The 22,049-nt window shown below is 47.2% G+C and overlaps 1 protein-coding gene across 3 annotated transcripts in view; it reads left to right on the forward strand.

The window, feature by feature from the left end:
* pfas (phosphoribosylformylglycinamidine synthase) overlaps positions 1 to 22,049 on the forward strand; it is a 314,140-nt gene that overhangs the window by 95,855 nt on the left and 196,236 nt on the right. For all 3 annotated transcript variants that reach the window (XM_078209284.1, XM_078209285.1, XM_078209283.1), the window contains exons 11-13: positions 1,157 to 1,285; positions 15,158 to 15,231; positions 15,364 to 15,520. In XM_078209284.1, the coding sequence (XP_078065410.1) occupies positions 1,157 to 1,285; positions 15,158 to 15,231; positions 15,364 to 15,520 (360 nt within the window). The remainder of the gene's footprint in view (positions 1 to 1,156; positions 1,286 to 15,157; positions 15,232 to 15,363; positions 15,521 to 22,049) is intronic.

The raw sequence follows: 22,049 nt of genomic DNA on the forward strand, positions 1-22,049 counted from the left end.
GGGTTGGTGCTGGGGCCTCCTGGATCTGTTCTGGTTGTGGCAAGGGATTAGTGCTGGGGCCTGCTAGATCTGGTCATGTTCTGTGAATGGGTTCATGCTGGGGCCTTCTGCTTATGGTCAGGTTGTGGGCAGCGATAGTGCTGGTGCCTGTTGGGATATGATTAGTTCCTGGGAAGGATCTGGTCAGGTTCTGGGAATGGATTAGTGCTGAGGCCTGCTAGATCTGGTTCGGTTGTGGTTAGCACTGGGGCCAGCAGGATCTAGTCAGGTTGTGGGAATGGGTTAGTGCAGGGTCTTGCTGGATCTGGTCAGATTCTGGGAATGGGTTAGTGCGGGGGGGCCTTCTGGATCTGGTCAGGTTGTGGGAAGGGATTAGTGCTGGGCCCTGCTGGATCTGGCCATGTTGTGGGCAGGGGTTTTTGCTGGAGCCTCCTGGATCTGGTTAGAATGTGGGAATGGGTTAAAGTTGGGGCTTCCTGGATCTGGTCAGGTTTTGAGCAGGGCTTAATGCTGGAATCTCCTGGGCCTGGTCAGGTTCTGAGTTGTGGATAATGCTGGGGCCTGCTGGATCCGGTCATGTTCTGGGAGTGGATTAGTACAGGGGCCTGCTGCATCTGGTCAGATCCTGACAAGGTATTATTATTGGGGCCTTCTGGACCTGTTCTGGTTGTGGGAAGGGATTAGTGCGGGGCCTTCTGGATCTGGTTAGATTCTGGGTATTGGGTTAGTGCTGAGGCCTTCTGGATTTGGTCAGGTTGTGGGAATGGGTTAGTGCAGGGGCCTGCTGCATCTGGTCAGATCCTGACAAGGTATTAGTCTTGAGCTTCTGGATCTGTTTTGGTTGTGGGAAGGGATTAGTGTGGGGCCTTCTGGATCTGGTCAGATTGTGGGCAGGGGTTAGTGGTCGGGCCTGGTGGATCTGGTCAGTTTGTGAGAATGTATTATTGCTGTGGCTTACTGAATCTGGTCAGGATGTGGGAATGTGTTAGTGCTGGGGCTTCCTGATTCTGGTCAGGATGTGGGCCGTGATTATTGCTGGGGCCTGCTGGATCTGGTCAGGTTGTGGGAATGGATTATTGCTGGGGCCTGCTGGTCAGGCCCTCCTAGCTGCAGATTCATGTGTGTTTGGATTTGACTAGTCCTGTTTTGATTTTAGGATTTGCGCGCTCATTTGGTTTGCTGCTCGCTGGTCGAGAGAGGAGAGAGTGGTTGAAACCAGTGATGTTCTGCGCTGGTATTGGAACCATTGAAGATCAGCACGTTCACAAAGAGCAACCAGAACCAGGTGCATGCTGCTTGGGTTAATGGGCTCTTGGTATTTTGGGGAATCGGGGATCAGGGACCACCATGGGTTTCTGGGGTTGTGTCTATGAGTGTTCGATGGGTCTTGTTGAGGGAGCTTTGCTCTGTTTATAACCCTATGCTGTACCTGTCCTGGGAATGTCATGAGTTGGCCCAATTTGTTGTGGACAAGAACTGTGGTGTCTCATCAGCAGCAGGCCTATATCAAAGAACAACAAAGAACAATACAGCACAGGAACAGGCCCTTCGGCCCTCCAAGCCCGCGCCGCTCCCTGGTCCAAACTAGACCATTCTTTTGTATCCCTCCATTCCCACTCCGTTCATGTGGCTATCTAGGTAAGTCTTAAACGTTCCCAGTGTGTCCGCCTCCACCACCTTGCCCGGCAGCGCATTCCAGGCCCCCACCACCCTCTGTGTAAAATACGTCCTTCTGATATCAGTGTTAAACCTCCCCCCCACTCACCTTGAACCTATGACCCCTCGTGAACGTCACCACCGACCTGGGAAAAAGCTTCCCACCGTTCACCCTATCTATGCCTTTCGTAATTTTATACACCTCATCCTCCGTCTTTCCAGTGAGAACAACCCCAGTTTACCCAATCTCTCCTCATAACTAAGCCCCTCCATACCAGGCAACATCCTGGTAAACCTCCTCTGCACTCTCTCTAAAGCCTCCATGTCCTTCTGGTAGTGTGGCGACCAGAACTGGGCGCAGTAGTCCAAATGCAGCCGAACCAACGTTCTATACAACTGCAACGTCAGACCCCAACTTTTATACTCTATGCCCCGTCTTATAAAGGCAAGCATGCCATATGCCTTCTTCACCACCTTCTCCACCTGTGACGTCACCTTCAAGGACTTGCACACCCAGGTCCCTCTGCGTATCTACACCCTTTATGGTTCTGCCATTTATCGTATAGCTCCCCCCTACGTTAGTTCTACCAAAATGCATCACTTCACATTTATCTGGATTGAACCCCATCTGCCATTTCTTTGCCCAAATTTCCAGCCTATCTATACCCTTCTGTAGCCTCTGACAATGTTCCTCACTATCTGCAAGTCCAGCCATTTTCGTGTCGTCCGCAAACTTACTGATTACCCCAGTTACACCTTCTTCCAGATCGTTTATATAAATCACAAACAGCAGAGGTCCCAATACAGAGCCCTGCGGAACACCACTAGTCACAGGCATCCAGCCGGAAAAAGACCCTTCCACTACCACCCTCTGTCTTCTGTGACCAACGTACTGTCTTACTGTGTTCACCCCAGTCCAACGCTGGCATCTCCACTTCTGTGACCAAGCCAGTTCTCCACCCATCTAGCCACCTCCCCCTTTATCCCATGAGATCCAACCTTTTGCACCAACCTACCATGAGGGACTTTGTCAAACGCTTTACTAAAGTCCATATAGACGACATCCACGGCCCTTCCCTCGTCAAAAAACTCCACCAGGTTAGTGAGGCATGACCTCCCTCTCACAAAACCATGCTGACTATTGTTAATGAGTTTATTCCTTTCTAAATGCGCATACATCCTATCTCTAAGAATCCGCTCCAACAACTTCCCTACCACGGACGTCAAGCTCACCGGCCTATAATTTCCCGGGTTATCCTTCCTACCCTTCTTAAATAACCGGACCACATTCGCTATCCTCCTATCCTCTGGGACCTCAGCTGTGTCCAGTGACGAGACAAAGATTTGCATCAGAGGCCCAGCGATTTCATCTCTTATCTTCCTGAGCAGCCTTGGATAGATTCCATCAGGCCCTGGGGACTTGTCAGTCTTTATATTCCCTAAAAAAACCTAACACTTCCTCCCTTGTCATGGAGATTTTCTCTAACGGGTCAACACTCCCCTCCGAGACACTCCCAGTCAACACATCCCTCTCCTTTGTGAATACCGACGCAAAGTATTCATTTAGGATCTCCCCTACTTCTTTGGGCTCCAAGCATAATTCCCCACTTTTGTCCCTGAGAGTTCTGATTTTTTTCCCTGACAACCCTTTTGTTCCTAACGTATGAATAAAATGCCTTGGGATTCTCCTTAATCCTGTCTGCCAAGAACATTTCGTGACCCCTTTTTGCCCTTTTAGAACATAGAACAGTACAGCACAGAACAGGCCCTTCGGCCCACGATGTTGTGCCGAGAATTCCTAATTCCTCGTTTGAGTTCTGTCCTACTTTCTTTGTATTCCTCCAGAGCTCCCTCCGTTTTTAGCTGCCTGGATCTAACATACGCCTCTCTTTTCTTTTTGACCGATCCCTCAATTTCCCTGGTTATCCACAGTTCTCGAATCTTACCCTTCCTATCCTCCTTTTTTACAGGCACATGCCTATCCTGCAGCTTTTAAGGAACAACTGTTCCTTAAAAGACTCCCACATGCCAGATGTGGATTTACCCTCAAACAGCCTCTCCCAATCAACAGCTGCCAATTTCTGCCTCATCCCACTAAAGTTAGCCTTCCCCCAATCCAACACCTTACCCTTGGGACACCACTCATCCTTTTCCATCACTATCCTAAAGCTAACGGAATTGTGGTCACTATTTGCCACATGTTGCCCGACCGAAACTTTGAAGATCTGACCAGGCTCATTCCCCAGTGCTAGGTCCAGTATCGCCCCCTCTCTAGTCGGGCTATCTACATATTGTTCCAAAGAACCTTCCTGTACGCATTTTGCAAATTCCTCCCCATTCAGACTCCTACGCGATTTCCAGTCTATACCAGGGAAATTGAAGTCTCCCACTACAACAACCCTATTTTTCCTGCACCTATCCATTATCTCCTGACATATCCGTTCTTCCACTTCCCTTGAGCTGTTGGGGGGCCTGTAGTATACCCCCAAAATAGTGACTGCGCCCTTCCTGTTTCTGAGCTCCACCCAGAGTGACTCGTTACACGACCCCTCTGAATTGTCCTCCCTCTGCACCGCTGTAATATGCTCTCTAACTAATACTGCTACTCCCCCACCTCTTTTGGCCCTCCCTCTGTCTCGCCTAAAACACTTGTACCCCGGAATATTCAGCTGCCAGTCCTGTCCCTCTTTCAACCAAGTCTCTGTCACCGCAACCGCATCCAAATTCCTCGTAAGCATTAAGGCCCTAAGTTCGTCTGTCTTACCTGCTACGCTCCTTGCATTGAAGTAGATGCACTCCAGACCTCCAGGCCCAGTGAGGTCATCCTCCCCCAGAGTGCTCTTCTTCTTTGCCAGCTTTGTCCTGGCCCCAAGCTCGTCCCCAACCTCTACACTTGTAGACATAATTTTTTGATCCCCACCCCCCTGCCATATTAGTTTAAACCCACCCGAACTGCACTAGCAAAACTCCCAGCCAGGATCTTCGTGCCCTTCCAATTTTGTTGTGACCCGTCGTCCTTGTACAGATGCCATTCTCTCTTGAAAACTTCCCAGTGATCCAGGAATATGAAGCCCTCCCTCCTGGACCAGTCCTTTAGCCAAGCATTCAATTGTACTATCTCCCTATTCCTAGCCTCACTGACCCTAGGCATTGGGAGCAGCCCAGAGATTGCCACCCTGGAGGCCCTACTTTTTAGCCTATTTCCCAACTCCCTGAATTGCTCTCGTAGGATCCCCCTGAGCTTCCTATCTACGTCATTTGCACCAATGTGTACAATGACATCCGTTTCTTTATCCTCCCCTTTTAATATGCCTCCTATCCGCTCGGAGACATCCAGTACCCCAGCACCAGGTAGGCAGACTACCATCCTGGAGTCCTGTTCGCACCCACAGAATCGCCTGTCCGTGCCTCACCACTATTGCTCTCCTAATCCCTCTCTTTCCTTTCCGGGCCACAGAGCCTGACTGTGTGCCAGTGACCTGGTCACTGTGGCTTACCCCTGGAGAGTCATCCTCCTCCACACTATCCAAAACAATATACTTGTTTTGGAGTGGGACAACCACAGGTGACCCCTCCATTAATTGCTCACTCCCCTCCCCTCTCACACCTGTCGCTGAGCCCTTCCTATTATGAGAGACAGCCACTGGAATACTCTGGTACGTTATCCTTATGACCTTTACTCCTCCTAACTGTGACCCACGTGTCTTTCCCCTGAGGCCCCGGTGTAACTACTTGCCTATAACTCATGTCTATTTGTGTCTCATTCTCCCTGACTAGACTAAGGTCATCAAGCCGCTGCTCCAGTTCCCTGACGCAGTCCCTCAGGAGCTGCAGTTCCACGCACCTGGCGCAAATGTGAACCTCCGGGCGGCTAGGTGTTTCCAGGAACTCCCACATCCCACACCGGAAGCACCGAACTGGCCTATCACTCATAGCTACCCTTTTCCTTTATAGGATTGGAAAAGAAAAAACCTACCCCGCTTTGCCCTTTCCCCGAAGCCATGTGAGCCAAAGCCCTTGCACATTTAGCGCAATGGAAAAGCATGTGCAGTGCTGCAGTGCCCTGTGGATGTTCTGCAGCTCTGAATATCACAGACCAGCACAGTAGAACTAGAACACCAGACTAGCATGGAGAGCAAAATGCCGTTGGCTCTTAACACATTTTTTCATGTATTCCTGGAATGGAGGAAAAAGGAAACATGTCTTTGCCCAGAATCTGCTTTGTATCAACTCATGTCATATCCACAGTTTGGGATATAACTCAGGAGCTAGTTTCTGTTGAGACTGTAATTAGTCCCCGTTACCTCTAATGGACAGCAGACAGCACCCAATACACAGGACGGTGGGGTCAGAACACAGCACCTAATACACAGGAAAGTGAGGTCAGCTCACAGCACCCAATAGACAGGACAGAGGGGTCAGCTCACAGCACCCAATACATAGAAACATAGAAAATAGAAGCAGGAGTATGCCATTCAGCCCTTTGAGCCTGCTCTGCCATTCATTTTGATCACAGGTGATCATCAAATTCAATATCCTGATCCTGCCTTCCCTCCATATCCCTGTATCCCTTCAGCCCCTAGAGCTATACCTAATTTCTTCTTATAATCAGTGTTTCGGCCTCGGCTACTTTCTGTGATAGTCAATTCCACAGATTCATCACTCTCTGGGTGAAGAAATTTCTCCTCACCTCAGTCCTCGAATTATGACCCCTAGTTTTGGACTCCCCCACCATCGGGGGCATTCTTTCTGAATCTACCCTGTTAGAATTTTATAAGTTTCTATGAAATCCCTCCTCACTCTTCTAAACTCCAATGAAATCAAACCAAACCAACTTGGTCTGTCCTCATATGACAGACCTGTCGTCCCAGGAATCAGTCTGGTAAACCTTCGCTGCACTCCCTCTATAGCAAGGGCATCCTTCCTCAGGTAAGGACACCAAAACTGCATATAGTACACCAGATGTGGCCTCACCAACGCCCTGTACAATTGCAGTAAAACATCCCTGTTCCTATACTCAAATCCTCTGGCTATGAAGGCCAACATACCATTTGCTGCCTTCACTGCCTGCTACCTGCACGCTTACTTTTAGCGACTGATGCACGAGGACATCAAGTTCTCACTGAGTATCTGCCCCTCTCAATTTACACCCATTTAAATAATAATCTCCCTTCCTATTTTTGCTACCAAAGTGGATAACCTGACATTCATCTACATTATATTGCATCGGCCATGCATATGCCCAATCACTCAGCCTGTCCAAGTCATGCTGAAGCATCTCTGCATGCTCCTCACAGCTTACCCTTCCACCCAACTTTGTGTCATCTGAAAATTTGGAGACAGCACATTTACTTCTCTCTTCCAAATCATTAATCTGTAATGTGAGCAGCTGGGTTCAATACACAGGACCGTGGTGTCAGCAGACAGCACCCAATACACAGGACAGTGGGGTCAGAACACATTACCCAATACACAAGACAGTGGAGTCAGCACCCTGTGGTATCTCACTAGTCACTACTACCAATTGGAAAAATACCCACTTTGCTAACTCTTTGTTTCCAATCTGCTAACCAGCTTTCAATACATCTCAAGACACGACCCGCAATCCCATGCGCTGTAACTTTTGAAAACCTTCTGAAAGTCTAAATACACCACATCCAACCTTGGTCAACTCTACTAGTTACATCTTCAAATAACTCCAATAGATTCGTCAAGCATGATTTGTAAATTCATGTTGAGTTTGTCTGATTATACCACTGCTTTCCAAATACTGAGATATGAAATCCTTGACAATGGACTCTAGCAGTTTTCCCAGTACTGACTTTAGGCTCACTGGTCTATCGTTCCCTGTTTTCTCTCTACGTCCATTTTTGAACAGCGGGCTTATATTAGCCAGCCTCCAACCTGTAGGAATCAGTTCAAAGAATTTTGGAAAATGACCACCAATGGATCTACTTTTTCCAGGGCCACTTCCTTAAGTACTATGGGATGAGGATTATCAGGCCCTGGAGATTTATCCACCTTCAATCCCATCAATTTCCCCAAAACCTTTTCTCTACTAATACTGATGGTTGGAATGCAACCGGTGACAACTTTGTATTGGATGGTAACAAGATGTAAGGGTCAGCTGACCCAGTAAACCATGGAATCAATTACAGAATTATGTAATAGTCAGCTGACTCACAATACATAAGAACCTGTGTAGGATTATGTCGAGCTTGGATTGGCCCAGGGCGAGGCCCAAGTTTGGAGTAACGATGTTTCTTTATTAAACCCTTTTTTTGATTTATAAGTTGGAGTAAGTTTTGTTCTATTTTTATTGTCTGCATTTGAAGAGTTCCTTCTGAGGAATCACTGATTTCCTTCAGTTCCTCACTAAAACTTGTTTCTCTCAGAACTTCTGGTACATTATTCATGTCTTCTTTTGTGAAGACAGAACCAAAGTACGAATTTAGTTACATAGAAACATAGAAAACTACAGCACAAAACGGGCCCTTCGGCCCCACAAGTTGTGCCGAACATATCCCTACCTTTTAGGCCGACCTATAACCCTCCATCCTATTAAGTCCCATGTACTCATCCAGGAGTCTCTTAAAAGACCCTATTGAGTTTGCCTCCACCACCACTGACGGCAGCCGATTCCACTCGCCCACCACCCTCTGTGTGAAAAACTTCCCCATAACATTTCCCCTGTACCTACCCCCCAGCACCTTAAACCTGTGTCCTCTCGTAGCAGCCATTTCCACCCTGGGAAAAAGCCTCTGAGAGTCCACCCGATCTATGCCTCTCATCATCTTATATACCTCTATTAGGTCTCCTCTCATCCTACGTCTCTCCAAGGAGAAAAGACCGAGCTCCGTCAGCCTATCCTCATAAGGCATGCCACTCAATCCAGGCAACATCCTTGTAAATCTCCTCTGCACCCTTTCAATCTTTTCCACATCCTTCCTGTAATGAGGCGACCAGAACTGAGCACAGTACTCCAAGTGGGGTCTGACGAGGGTCTTATATAGCTGCATCATTATCGCCGGACTCCTAAACTCAATCCCTCGATTGATAAAGGCCAGCACACCATATGCCTTCTTAACCACCTCCTCCACCTGCAGGGCCGATTTTAGAGTCCTATGGACCTGGACCCCAAGGTCCTTCTGATCCTCTACAGTACTAAGAGTCTTTCCCTTAATATTATACTCCTTCATCCCATTCGACCTGCCAAAATGGACCACTATGCATTTATCTGGGTTGAAGTCCATCTGCCACTTCTCCGCCCAGTCTTGCATCCTACCTATGTCCCTCTGTAACTTCTGACATCGCTCCAGACTGTCCACAACCCCACCAACCTTGGTGTCTTCGGCAAACTTACCAACCCTATGAACCCATCCCTCCACTTCCTCATCCAGGTCATTTATGAAAATGACAAACAGCAAGAGTCCCAGAACAGATCCCTGGGGCACACCACTGGTGACCGACCTCCAATTAGAAAAGGACCCATCTATACACACTCTCTACCTCCTTTGGGCAAGCCAGTTCTGGATCCACAGGGCAGCAGTCCCTTGGATCCAATGCCCTCTCACTTTTTCGAGAAGCCTTGCATGGGGGACCTTATTGAACGCCTTGCTAAAATCCATATAAACCACATCTACCGCTTTCCTTTCATCAATGTGTTTAGTCACATTTTCGAAGAACTCCACTAGGCTCGTAAGGCACGATCTCTCTTTGACTTTACTCACCATTTCTTTGTTCTCCATTATGAGTTCTCCCATTTCTGACTGTAAGGGGCCTGCATTCATTTTTGTCAATCTTTTTCTCTTTGCACTCCTGTAGAAACTTTTACATTCAGTTTTTATGGTCTCAACTAGCTTATTTTCATACTTTATTTTCCCCTTCTTAATCAATCCCTTTGTCCTGCTTTGCTGAATTTTAAACTGCTCCCAGTCCTCAGGTCTTTTGCTTGCCGATTTCTGTGCTTCTTCTCTGAATCTAATACTGTCTGTAATTTCCCCTGTAATCTATAGTTTGGCCACAGTTCCCTTACCACTCCTGCGCCAAATAGGAATAAACTTCTGGAGTTCACCTATTCGTTCCTTAAATGCTTGCCATTGCCTGACCACTGTCTTCCTTTTAATAATGTTTCCCCGTCCAGCATACACAACTCATGCCTCAAACTATCATAGTTACCTTTATTGAGATTCTATCCACCTTGATAAAGAATTCTATCATGGTCACTCATCCCCAAGGGTTCTCTCGCAACTAGATTGCCAACTGATGCTTTCTCATCGCACAATACCTAGTCCAGGATGGCCTGTTCCCTTGATTCCTTCGGAAATTGGTCCAGAAAAACCATCCCACATACGCTCCAGAAATTCCTCCTCTGTTGTAATTTGACTCTCCCAATCTATATGCAGATTAAAGTCACCCATAATCACAGATGTTCCTTTAACCCATGCCATCTCTGATTTCCTGTCTAATGCTATTCTCAACATTACCACGACAGTTTGACGATCTGTAAACCATCCCCACAAATGTTTTCCTGCCCCTTGGCGTTTCTTAATTCAACCCGTACCGATTCCACATCATCTGTGCTAATCACAGATTACTACAGTGAAGAAGAGGCCCTTCGGCCCATCAAGTCTGCGCTGACACATGAAATGCCCTGACCTGCCCACCTAATCCCACTTGCCAGCACTTGGCCCATAGCCTTGAATGTTATAGCATGCCAAGTACTGATCCAGGTATTTTATAAAGGACGTGAGGCATCCTGCCTCCGCCACCCTCCCAGCAGTGCATTCCAGACCGTCACCACCCTCTTGAGTAAAAAGGTTTTTCCTCAAATCCCCCCCAAACCTCCCACCCCTCACTTTTAATTTGTGTCCCCTCGTAACTGACCCTTCAACTAAGGGGAACAGCTGCTCCCTATCCACCCTGTCCATGCCCCTCATAATCTTGAACACCTCAATCAAGCTGCCTCTGTCTTCTGTGCTCCAATGAAAACAACGCAAGCCTATCCAACCTCTCTTTATAACTGAAATGTTCCATCCCAGGCAACATACTGGTGAATCTCCTCTGTACCCCCTCCAGTGCGTTCACATCCTTCCTATAATGGAGCGACCAGAGCTGCACACAGTACTCCAGCTTTGGCCTCACCAAAGTTCTCTCCAACTCCATCATGACCTCTCTGCTTTTGTGAGTCTAACCTCAGTGGTTGGTAAGTTGATGGAGAAGATCCTGAGGGACAGGATGTATGAACATTTAGAGAAGTGTAGTATGCTCAAAAGTAGTCAGCATGGCTTTGTCAAAGGCAAATTGTGCCTTACGAGCCTGGTGGAGTTCTTTGAAAATGTGACTAAACACATTGGCGAAGGAAAAGCGGTAGATGTGGTTTACATGGACTTCAGCAATGCGTTCGATAAGGTCCCCCATGCAAGACTTCTCGAGAACGTGAGAGGGCATGGGATCCAAGGGGCTGTTGCCTTGTGGATCCAGAACTGGCTTGCCTGCAGAAGGCAGAGTGTGGTTGTAGATGGGTCTTTTTCTGAATGGAGGTCGGTCACCAGTGGAGTGCCCCAGGGATCTGTTCTGGGACCCTTGATGTTTGTCATTTTCATAAATGACCTGGATGAGGAAGTGGAGGGATGGGTTGGTAAGTTTGCCGACGTTGTGGATAGTTTGGAGGGATGTCAGAAGCTGCAGCGTGACATAGATAGGATGCAAGACTGGGCGGAGAAGTGGCAGATGGACTTCAACCCGGATAAATGTGTAGTGGTCCATTTTGGCAGGTCAAATGGGATGAAGGAGTATAATATCAAGGGTAAGACTCTTAGTACTGTAGAGGATCAGAAGGACCTTGGGGTCCGAGTCCATAGGACTCTTAAATCGGACTCGCAGATAGAGGAGGTGGTTAAGAAGGCGTATGGTGTGCTGGCCTTCATCAATCGAGGGATTGAGTTTAGGAGTCGGGAGATAATGATGCAGCTTTATAGGACCCTCGTCAGACCCCACTTGGAGTACTGTGCTCAGTTCTGGTCGCCTCATTACAGGAGGGATGTGGAAATTATTGAAAGGGCGCAGAGAAGATTTACAAGGATGTTGCCCGGATTGGTTGACATGCCTTATAAGGATAGGTTGAGGGAGCTCGGTCTTTTCTCCTTGGAGAGACGAAGGATGAGAGGCGACCTAATAGAGGTATACAAGATGTTGAGAGGTATAGATCAGGTGGATTCTCGGAGGCTTTTTCCCAGGGCTGAAATGGCTGCTACGAGAGGACACAGGTTTAAGGTGCTGGGGAGTAGGTACAGAGGAGATGTCAGGGGTGGTGGGTGAGTGGAATCGGCTGCCGTCAGTGGTGGTGGAGGCAAACTCGATAGGGTCTTTTAAGAGACTTCTGGATGAGTACATGGGACTTAATAGGATTGAGGGTTATAGGTAAGCCTATATATAAGCCTAGGTAGGTAGGGACATGACCGGCGCAACTTGTGGGCCAAAGGGTCTGTTTGTGCTGTATTTTTTTCTATGTTCTCTATGTAATCTATACCCCGATTAATAAAGGCAAGTGTGCCATATGCCTTTTTCACCACCCTATTTACCTGCCTTTCCGTCTTCAGAGATCAATGGGCAAACACGCCAAGGTCCCTTTGTTCTTTGGAACTTCCCAGTGTCAGACCTTTCATAGTATACTTCCTTGTCAAATTACTCCTTCCAAAGTGCATCACCTCACACTTTTCAGGGTTAAATTCCATCTGCCACTTATCCGCTCATTTGACCATCTCATCTATATCTTCCTGTAACCCAAGACACTCAACCTCACTGTTAATCACCAGGCCAAATTTTGTGTCATCGGCAAACTTACTGATCCTACCCCCCCCCCCCCCCCCCCCCCCCACATTGTCATCTATGTAATTTGTATAAATGACGAACAGTAGGGGGCCCAGCACGGATCCTTGTGGCACGCCACTGGTCACTGGCCTCCAGTCACTAAAGCAACCATCTGTCACTACCCTCTGTCTCCTACCGTTAAGCCAATTATGAATCCACTTTGTCAGATCACCCTGTATCCCATGTGCATTAGCCTTCTTAATAGGTCTCCCATGTGGGACGTTGTCAAAGGCTTTGCTGAAATCCATGTAAACTACATCAACAGCACTACCCTCATCCACACACTTGGTTACATGCTCAAAAAATTCAATCAAATTTGTTAGGCATGACCTCCCTCTGACAAAACCATCCTGACTATCCCTGATCAAACCTTGTCTCTCCAAATGGAGATTGATTCTCTCAGAATCTTTTGCAGTAGTTTCCCAAGACTCGCTGGTCTGTAGTTCCCTGGCTTGTCTCTACAACCACATTAGTTGTTCTCTAGTCCTCTGGCACCTCCCCGGTGGCCAGGGAGGAATTAAAAATTTGGGTCAGAGCCCCTGCAATTTCCTCCCTTGCCTCCCACAACAACCTGGGACACAATTCATCCGGACCTGAGATTTGTCCATTTTTAAGCCCATATGATTTTCTCTGGACCCTCACAGTCTAACCACCTTCTTATTCTCATGGGTGAAGACAGATGTGAAATATTCATTTAACACCCTACCAATGTTCTACTAATATATTTTCTCAATATCATATCAATATCTTTTTAATCAACAATGCCAACACCCACCTTTCTTTCTGCCTGTCCTTCGTAAACACTGAGTAGCCCTAAATGTTTAGTTCCCATGCCTGGTCACTTTGGCGCCATGTCTCCGTAATGCCAAGTAAATCATACCCATTTACATCTATCTGCACAACCAATTCATTCATTTTGTTTTGAATGTTCCAAGCTTTCAGGTACAAAACCTTAAGGTGAGCCCTTTTAACATTTCTTGTCTTGTTCCTGCTATTTTTTACTGTGTTTCTTAGCTGACTACGCCCTTGATTTCTGCCTGTAACTTTTCTTATTCTCCTTGCTGTCTTTTCCTCTTGTTCTTCACACAGGACAGCGGGGTCAGCACATAGGCCCCAATACACAGGACAGTGGGATCAGAACATAGGTCCCAATACACAGGACAGTGGGATCAGAACATAGGTCCCAATACACAGGACAGCGGGGTCAGCACATAGGTCCCAATACACAGGACAGTGGGATCAGAACATAGGTCCCAATACACAGGACAGCGGGGTCAGCACATAGGTCCCAATACACAGGACAGCGGGGTCAGCACATAGGTCCCAATACACAGGACAGTGGGATCAGAACATAGCACTCAATACACAGGTCAGAGGGATTAGCACACAGCACCCCATACACAGGACAGCAGAATCAGCACGCAGCACCCAAACACTGGAGTGCAGGGTCAGTGCACAGCACCCAATACGCCGTACATTGTGTGCTGACCCTGCTGTCCCCTTGTGTATTATTGGGTGTTGTATGCTTCCCCCGCTGTCTGTGCATTGGGTGCAGTGTGCTTAGCCAGCTGTCCTGTGTATTGGGTGCTGTGTGCTGAGCCCGCTGTCCTGTGTGTAGGGTGCTGTGTGCTGAGCCCGCTGCCCTGTGTGTAGGGTGCTGTGTGCTGAGCCCGCTGCCCTGTGTATTGGGTGCTGTGTGCTGTGCCCGCTGTCCTGTGTATTGGGTGCTGTGTGCTGTGCCCGCTGTCCTGTGTATTGGGTGCTGTGTGCTGTGCCCGCTGTCCTGTGTATTGGGTGCTGTGTGCTGTGCCTGCTGTCCTGTGTGTTGGGTGCTGTGTGCGGAGCCCGCTGTCCTCTGTATTGGGTGCTGTGTGCTGAGCCCGCTGGCCCGTGGGCAGAGCCCGCTGGCCCGTGTGCGGAGCGCTGTGTGTGGAGCCCGCTGCCCTGTGTGTAGGGTGCTGTGTGTGGAGCCCGCTGCCCTGTGTGTAGGGTGCTGTGTGTGGAGCCCGCTGCCCTGTGTGTAGGGTGCTGTGTGCTGTCCCCGCTGTCCTGTGTGTCGGGTGCTGTGCCTGCTGCCCTGTGTATCGGGTGCTGTGTGCTGTGCGCGCTGCCCTGTGTATTGAGTGCTGTGTGCTGAGCCCGCTGTCCTCTGTATCGGGTGCTGAGCCTGCTGTCCAGTGTATTGGGTGCTGTGTGCAGAGCCTACTGGCTCGTGTGCGGAGCGCTGTGTGCGGAGCCCGCTGCCCTGTGTGTAGGGTGCTGTGTGTGGAGCCCGCTGCCCTGTGTGTAGGGTGCTGTGTGCTGAGCCCGCTGCCCTGTGTATCGGGTGCTGTGCCCGCTGTCCTGTGTGTAGGGTGCTGTGTGCTGAGCCCGCTGCCCTGTGTATCGGGTGCTGTGTGCTGAGCCCGCTGCCCTGTGTATCGGGTGCTGTGTGCTGAGCCCGCTGTCCTGTGTATCGGGTGCCGTGTGCGGAACCCACTGGCCCATGTGCGGAGCCCGCTGGCCCGTGCATTGAGTGCTGTGTGCTGATCACATTGTAATCTGTACTTTGATAATCTGCTTTGACATTTGCCTTGTCTATTATCATGTGCATTTTGACTTCCTTCACTGACCCAAGCTCTGATTTCAGAAATGGAGGTGGTGAAGATCGGGGGCCCAGTCTATCGAATTGGAGTGGGAGGAGGGGCAGCCTCCTCGATCCAGGTAAGTATCAGTGCAATTATTGTTGAGGTGCAGTGAGCAGCAGCGGTGAACAGTGTTTGGGGGAGGGGTTTGGAGAGGCAACCCCAAATTCTCTTGTAGTTACTTTGTTTCCTCCATGCTCTGCCCACCCAGGTGCAGGGAGACAACACATCAGAGCTGGATTTCGGGGCGGTGCAACGAGGTGATCCTGAGATGGAGCAGAAGATGAACCGAGTTCTGCGAGCCTGCATAGAATGCCAGCACCATAACCCCATCTGTAGCATTCATGACCAGGGAGCTGGAGGCAATGGTACGTGAGAGGTAACTTCAGCCTAGAGGCCAGGGCTGGTTGCAATCACTGAATGCACATTGGAACTCAAATAGGATATGCTGGACACCCTAGTGATGGAAATGGGATGATGGAAGATATTATACCTTGTGCTCCTGGGAGGAGTTTATATTCTTTTCGCATTGGGCACAGTGAGAGTAAGGAGGAATTTGGATCCATTGGGATGGAGTGCAGTGGGATTCAGTGGGAAGGGGTTTTAGGTTCTGTTCTAGTATAGTCTGTTTGGAGGAGTTATCACCTTCCAGGAAGGGCATAAATCAATCATGGTTAACCAAGGAAGTTAAGGAATGTATTAAACTGAAATAATAAAATACAATGTAGCCAAGATTAGTGGTAAGCCAGAGGATTGGGCAAGTTTTGAAAACCAACAAAAGATGACCAAAAACTGATAAAAAAGCGAGAAGATTAACCATGAGAGTAACAGAGCAAGTATTCAGATCTTTTGCTTTGTCTTACAAAGAACAAATAAAAATAAAGCACAAGAACAGGTCCTTCAGCCCTCCAAGCCTGTGCCAAAAATGATGCCCTAACTGAACTTAAAGAAAAATCTTAAACCCTTACTCATCTGTATCCCTCTATTCCCTCCCTATTCATGTACCCATACAGATGCCTTTTAAATGTTGCTAATTTAGCATTTAACTGTCAATTGATGGTGTCTTGGAGGGGTGCGTAAACCCTTTAGAACAAATCATTACAAGGGAGGAAGATTTTTCCCAAGGTGGAAGCGTCAATTACTAGGGGGCATAGGTTTAAGGTGTGAGGGGCAAGGTTTAAAGGAGATGTACGAGGCAGATCTTTTACACAGAGCGTAGTGGGTGCCTGGAACCTGTTGCCAGGGAAGGTAGTGGAAGCAGATCCAGTCGTGACTTTTAAGGGGCATCTTGACAAGTACATGAATAGAGAGATGTGGTCCCCGGAAGGATAGGGGGTTTTAGTTAAGTCAGGCAGCATGGTCGGTGCAGGCTTGGAGGTCCGAAATGCCTGTTCATGTTCTGTAATTTTCTTTGTTCTTAGTTCTTTGAATCAGATTTAGTCACAGCGTTGACCTTCCAATTATCTATGCAAAACTGTTGAGTACCATCAGGTTTGGGGACCAACATGATCGGCGAACTCCACTTGCTTTGACTCAGTTCTATGATGTCTTCTTGTAGCATTACTTCCACTTCCTTCTGAACCTGTGCTGCTTTGAGGGAATTAAGCCGATAGGGGTGTTCTTTTATCAGAACAGCATTCCCTACGTCAACCTCGTACTAATCATTAGTCCTCCCCACTCTATTTCGACATAGGTCATCATAGCACTGTAACAAGTCTTTTAATTCAGTTCTCTGTTCCTGGGACAGATAGCTCACTACCCTATTCCATTCCTTAAGGACTTCATTATTCAATTTATTCTGAGGCACATCAAACTCCACATCATCAGGATTTGATTCCTCACGCTAAATGGCAGTAACTAATACCTGTTTCTCCGGTTCCCTTTCCCTGTCATTGTACTGTTTTAGCATGTTCATAGAATCATAGAAACCCTACAGTGCAGAAGGAGGCCATTCGGCCCATCGAGTCTGCACCGACCACAATCCCACCCAGGCCCTACCCCCACATATTTACCTGCTAATCCCTCTCACCTACACATCTTAGGACTCTAAGGGGCAATTTTTAACCTGGCCAATCAACCTAACCCATACATCTTTGGACTGTGGGAGGAAACCGGAGCACCCGGAGGAAACCCACGCAGACACGAGGAGAATGTGCAAACTCCACACAGACAGTGACCCGAGCCGGGAATCGAACCCGAGACCCTGGAGCTGTGAAGCAGCAGTGCTAACCACTGCGCTACCGTGCCGCCCCGTTCACATGACATACCCTATACATTTTTCCCTATCTGGCATGTTTGCCAGATAAGTGGATAATGGGGATCCTGTAGATGTAGTATATCTGGACTTCTGGAAGGCGTTTGATAAGGTGCTGCACAAAAGGTTAATTCACAAGGTTTGATCATGTGGGATTAGGGGTAATTTATTAGCTTGGATAGGTGACTGGCTGATGGACAGAAGACAGAGAGTTGGGATAAATGGGTTTTTTTCTGGATGACAAGAAGTAAGTAATGGGGTGCCACAGGGTTCGACCCTTGGACCCCAGCTATTTATAATCTATATTCATGACTTGGATACAGGGATAGAAGGCTCTGCAGCCAAATTTGCAGATGACACAAAAATAGGCGGGCCAGTAAGTTGCAATGAGGAAATAAGAACCTTACAAATGAATATGGACAGGTTAAGGGAGTGGGCCAAAATGTGTCAGATTGGTAAGTGTGAGGTCATGAATTTTGGTTGCAAAAATGGGAAGACGACTTTTTATCCAAATGGGGAGAGACTTCAGGGTGTTCCGGTGCAGAGGGATCTGGGTGTCCTCATTCATGAGTCACAGAAAACTAGCATGCAGGTACAGCAGATAATAAAGCGAATGGAACGTTGGCATTTATAGCTAAAGGAATACAATATAAAGGTAAGGAAGTATTGTTACAACTATACATGGCATTGGTGAGGCCGCACCTGGAGTATTGTGCACAGTTTTGGTCCCCTTATTTGAGAAAAAATGTAGTGGCTTTGGAGGCAGTTCAGAGGAGATTCCCTAGATTGATTCCAGAGATGAGGGGCTTGTCATATGAAGAGAGATTGAACAGTTAAGGCCTGTCCTCTCTGAAATTTAGAAGAATGAGGGAAGATCATATTGAGGTATTCAAGATGATGATGAACAAGAACAAAGAGAATTACAGCACAGGAACAGGTCCTTCGGCCCTCCAAGCCTGCACCGACCATGCTGCCCGACTTAACTAAAACCCCCTACCCTTCCGGGGACCGTATCCTTCTATTCCCATCCTATTCATGTATTTGTCCAGACGCCTCTTGAATGCCACTATCGCATCTGCTTCGACTACCTCCCCCGGCAGCGAGTTCCCTCTGTGTAAAAAAAAAACTTGCCTTCTTTAAACCTTGCCCCTTGCACCTTAAACCTATGCCCCCTAGTAATTGACTTTTCCACCCTGGGGAAAAAGCTTCTGACGATCCACTCTGTCCATGTCCCTCATAATCTTGTAGACTTCTATCAGGTCTCCCCTCAACCTCCGTCGTTCCCGTGAGAACAAACCAAGTTTCTCCAACCTCTCCTCATAGCTTATGCCCTCCATACCAGGCAACATCCTGGTAAATCTTTTCTGTACCCTCTCCAAAGCCTCCACATCCTTCTGGTAGTGTGGCGACCAGAATTGAATGCTATATTCCAAGTGCGGCCTCAGTAAGGTTCTATAAAGCTGCAACATGACTTGCCAATTTTTAAACTCAATAATCCGGCCGATGAAGGGAAGCATGCCGTATGCCTTTTTGACTACCTTCTCCACCAGCATTGCTACTTTCAGTGACCTGTGTACCTGTACACCAAGATCCCTCTGCCTATCAATACTCTTAAGGGTTCTGCCATTTACTGTACATTTCCCATCTATATTAGACCTTTCAAAATGCATTACTTCACATTTGTCCGATTAAACTCCATCTGCCATCTCTTCTTCAAGTCTCCAACCGATCTATATCCTGCTGTATCCTCCTATGGTCCTCATCACTATCCGCAATTCCACCAACCTTTGTGTCATCCGCAAACTTGGTAATCAAATCAGTTTCATTTTCCTCCAAAACATTTATATATATATATATCTATGTTACAAACAGCAAAAATCCCAGCACTGATCCCTGAGGAACACCACTTGTCACAGCCCTCCATTCAGAAACGCACCCTCTGTCCTCTATGACCAAACCCGCTCTGTATCCATCTTGCCAGCTCACCTCTGATCCTATGCAACTTCACCTGCTGCACCAGTCTGCCATGAGGGACCTTGTCAAAGGCCCTACTGAAGTCCATGTAGACAACATCCACTGCCCTACCCTCATCAATCATCTTCGTCACTTCCTCGAAAAACTCGATCAAATTAGTGAAGCACAATCTCCCCCTCACAAAACCATGTTGCCTCTTGCTAATATGTCCACTTATTTCCAAGTGGGAGTAAATCCTGTCTCGAAGAATCCTCTCCAATAATTTCCCTACCACTGACGTCAGGCTCACCGGCCTGATTAAAGGTATGGGTAAAGTAGATGTGGAACGGATGCTTCCGCTGGGGAACATTCTGGGATGAGAGGTCATAGTCTTAGGATAAGGGGTAGCAAATTTAAAACAAAGTTGAGGAGAAACTACTTCTCCCAAAGGGTTGTGAATCTGTGGAATTCATGACCCCAAAGTGCGGTGGATGCTGGGACAGTGAGTAAATTGAAGGAGGAATTAGACAGATTTTTAATTGATAATGGGTTGAAAGTTAAGGAGAGAAGGCAGGAAAATGTGGATGAGGAGCATATCAGCCGTGATCGAATGGCGGAGTGGACTCGATGGGCCGAATGGCCTAATTCTGCTCCTATATTTTATGAATTTATGAACTTAAAATTCACCTGACTTAACTTCTCAATCTGATAGGGACCACTAGATTTTGCTTTGAAGGGATCTCCTACCACTTGTAATAGCACCATATCCCCATGGGCAAACATATGAATTTTAGATTTCTTATCTGCTTCTTGTTTCATTAGGTGCTGGGCCACCTTCAAATGTTGTCCAGCTATTTCACCACCCTGTTTAATCTTTCTCTCACCTTAGATACATAATCCAACTCTGAGATCACTGACTTCAGACCTACCAACTTTTGCCTAATTAATTTCAAAGGTCCTCTTTCTTCGTGTCTGAATATCAATTCAAATGGAGTAAACTGAGTCGATTCATTTGGAGTAATATTTACTATTTCTAATAGTAAATAATACAAAGAGAATACCTTTATCCTAATCATTTGGGTAATCCTGGCAATAAGCCCTCAACATGGTCTTTAGGGTCTGATGCCACCTTTCCAATGCTCTCTGTGATTCAGGATGGTACGCACTCAACATCAAGTGTCTGATGCCTAAACTATCCATGACCTCCTTAAATAATCTGGCAGTAAAATTGGATCCTTAGTCTGACTGAATTTCCCTGGGTAATTCATAATGGGCAAAGAAAGAAAGCAACTCCTCCACAACCTTTTTTGCCTTGATATTCCGTAAAGGAATTACCTCTGGAAACCTGGTGGATACATCCATTACGGTTAGCAAATACTGCTTCCCCCATTTGGCTTCAGGGAGGGGACGTAAACAATCAATTATAACCCGTGTAAAAGTTCTTTAAATGTGGGAACTGGCAATAACAGCGCTGGTTTTATCGCTGCCTGTGGCTTTCCTACCATCTGACATGTATGACAGATGCAGCAAATTTCAACCACATCTTTATGCAATCCAGGCCAATAAACATGCTTCTGTATCTTAGCCTGAGTCTTCACTCCAAGATGATCTCCTACAGGTAATTTGTGTGCTACCCACACTACTTCCTGTCCATATTCTACCAGCAACACAATCTGGTAAACTTCCACCCATTTCTCATCTGCACTAACCTGCCAATGTCTCCATTTTCGCCTTAAGATTTTATCCTTAAGGTAACATAATTCTGGAATACTCTCCGATTCCTTTTCTGTATAGGCGTTATGATATAAATGCTTTATTGTCTCATCTTCCTGTTGTAACTCCATTAATCTTTCAGAATTAAGCTCCTCTGCCTGCTTAGGTTTTTCCTTTACCATCTCATCAAACAGAACATCAGCTAACTGGACCTCAACTCCTTCATCTTTCTCTTTTGTCCTCCCTTCCTGTTTTAACTGATGGCTGTGGGATCTTGTCACCACCCAGACCGGAAAAATTCCAGGGTATTTTTCTTTTAACTCCTCAATTCCTTGATTTTCTTTTGGCTTTTCCACTACAATGGGCATCACTCATTCCTGTGATCCAGCTATATTGCCTCCAAGGATAAACTGTATTCCTGGAATAGCCAAGTTTTCCATCACTCCCACTATCACTTTCCCAGTCTTGATTGGACTTTCTAGCCTTATGTTACACAGGAGAACATGACTACTACTACTCCATTTATTCCACAGATTACCACTCTCTCTGGCAATACTTCAGAAGGAGTGCAAATATTTTCATCTCTTAGTACCAGAGACAGACTAGCTCCCGTATCTCTCAATATTTTAACTTCTTTACCTACTCCCCTGTTCTACCTGAGTAAACCATATCCACACAGGTGAACATAGAACATTACAGCGCAGTACAGGCCCTTCGGCCCTCGATGTTGCGCCGACCAGTGAAACCAATCTAAAGCCCCTCTAATCTACACTATTCCAATATCATCCATATGTTTATCCAATAACCATTTGAATGCTCTTAATGTTGACGAGTCCACTACTGCTGCAGGCAGGGCATTCCACGCCCTTGCTACTCTGAGTAAAGAACCTAACTCTAACATCTGTCCTATATCTATCACCCCTCAATTTAAAGCTATGTCTCCTCGTGTTAGCCATCACCATCCAAGGAAAAAGGCT

Source organism: Mustelus asterias, chromosome 3 (assembly GCF_964213995.1).
Source record: "Mustelus asterias chromosome 3, sMusAst1.hap1.1, whole genome shotgun sequence".
Lineage (NCBI taxonomy): Eukaryota > Metazoa > Chordata > Chondrichthyes > Carcharhiniformes > Triakidae > Mustelus > Mustelus asterias.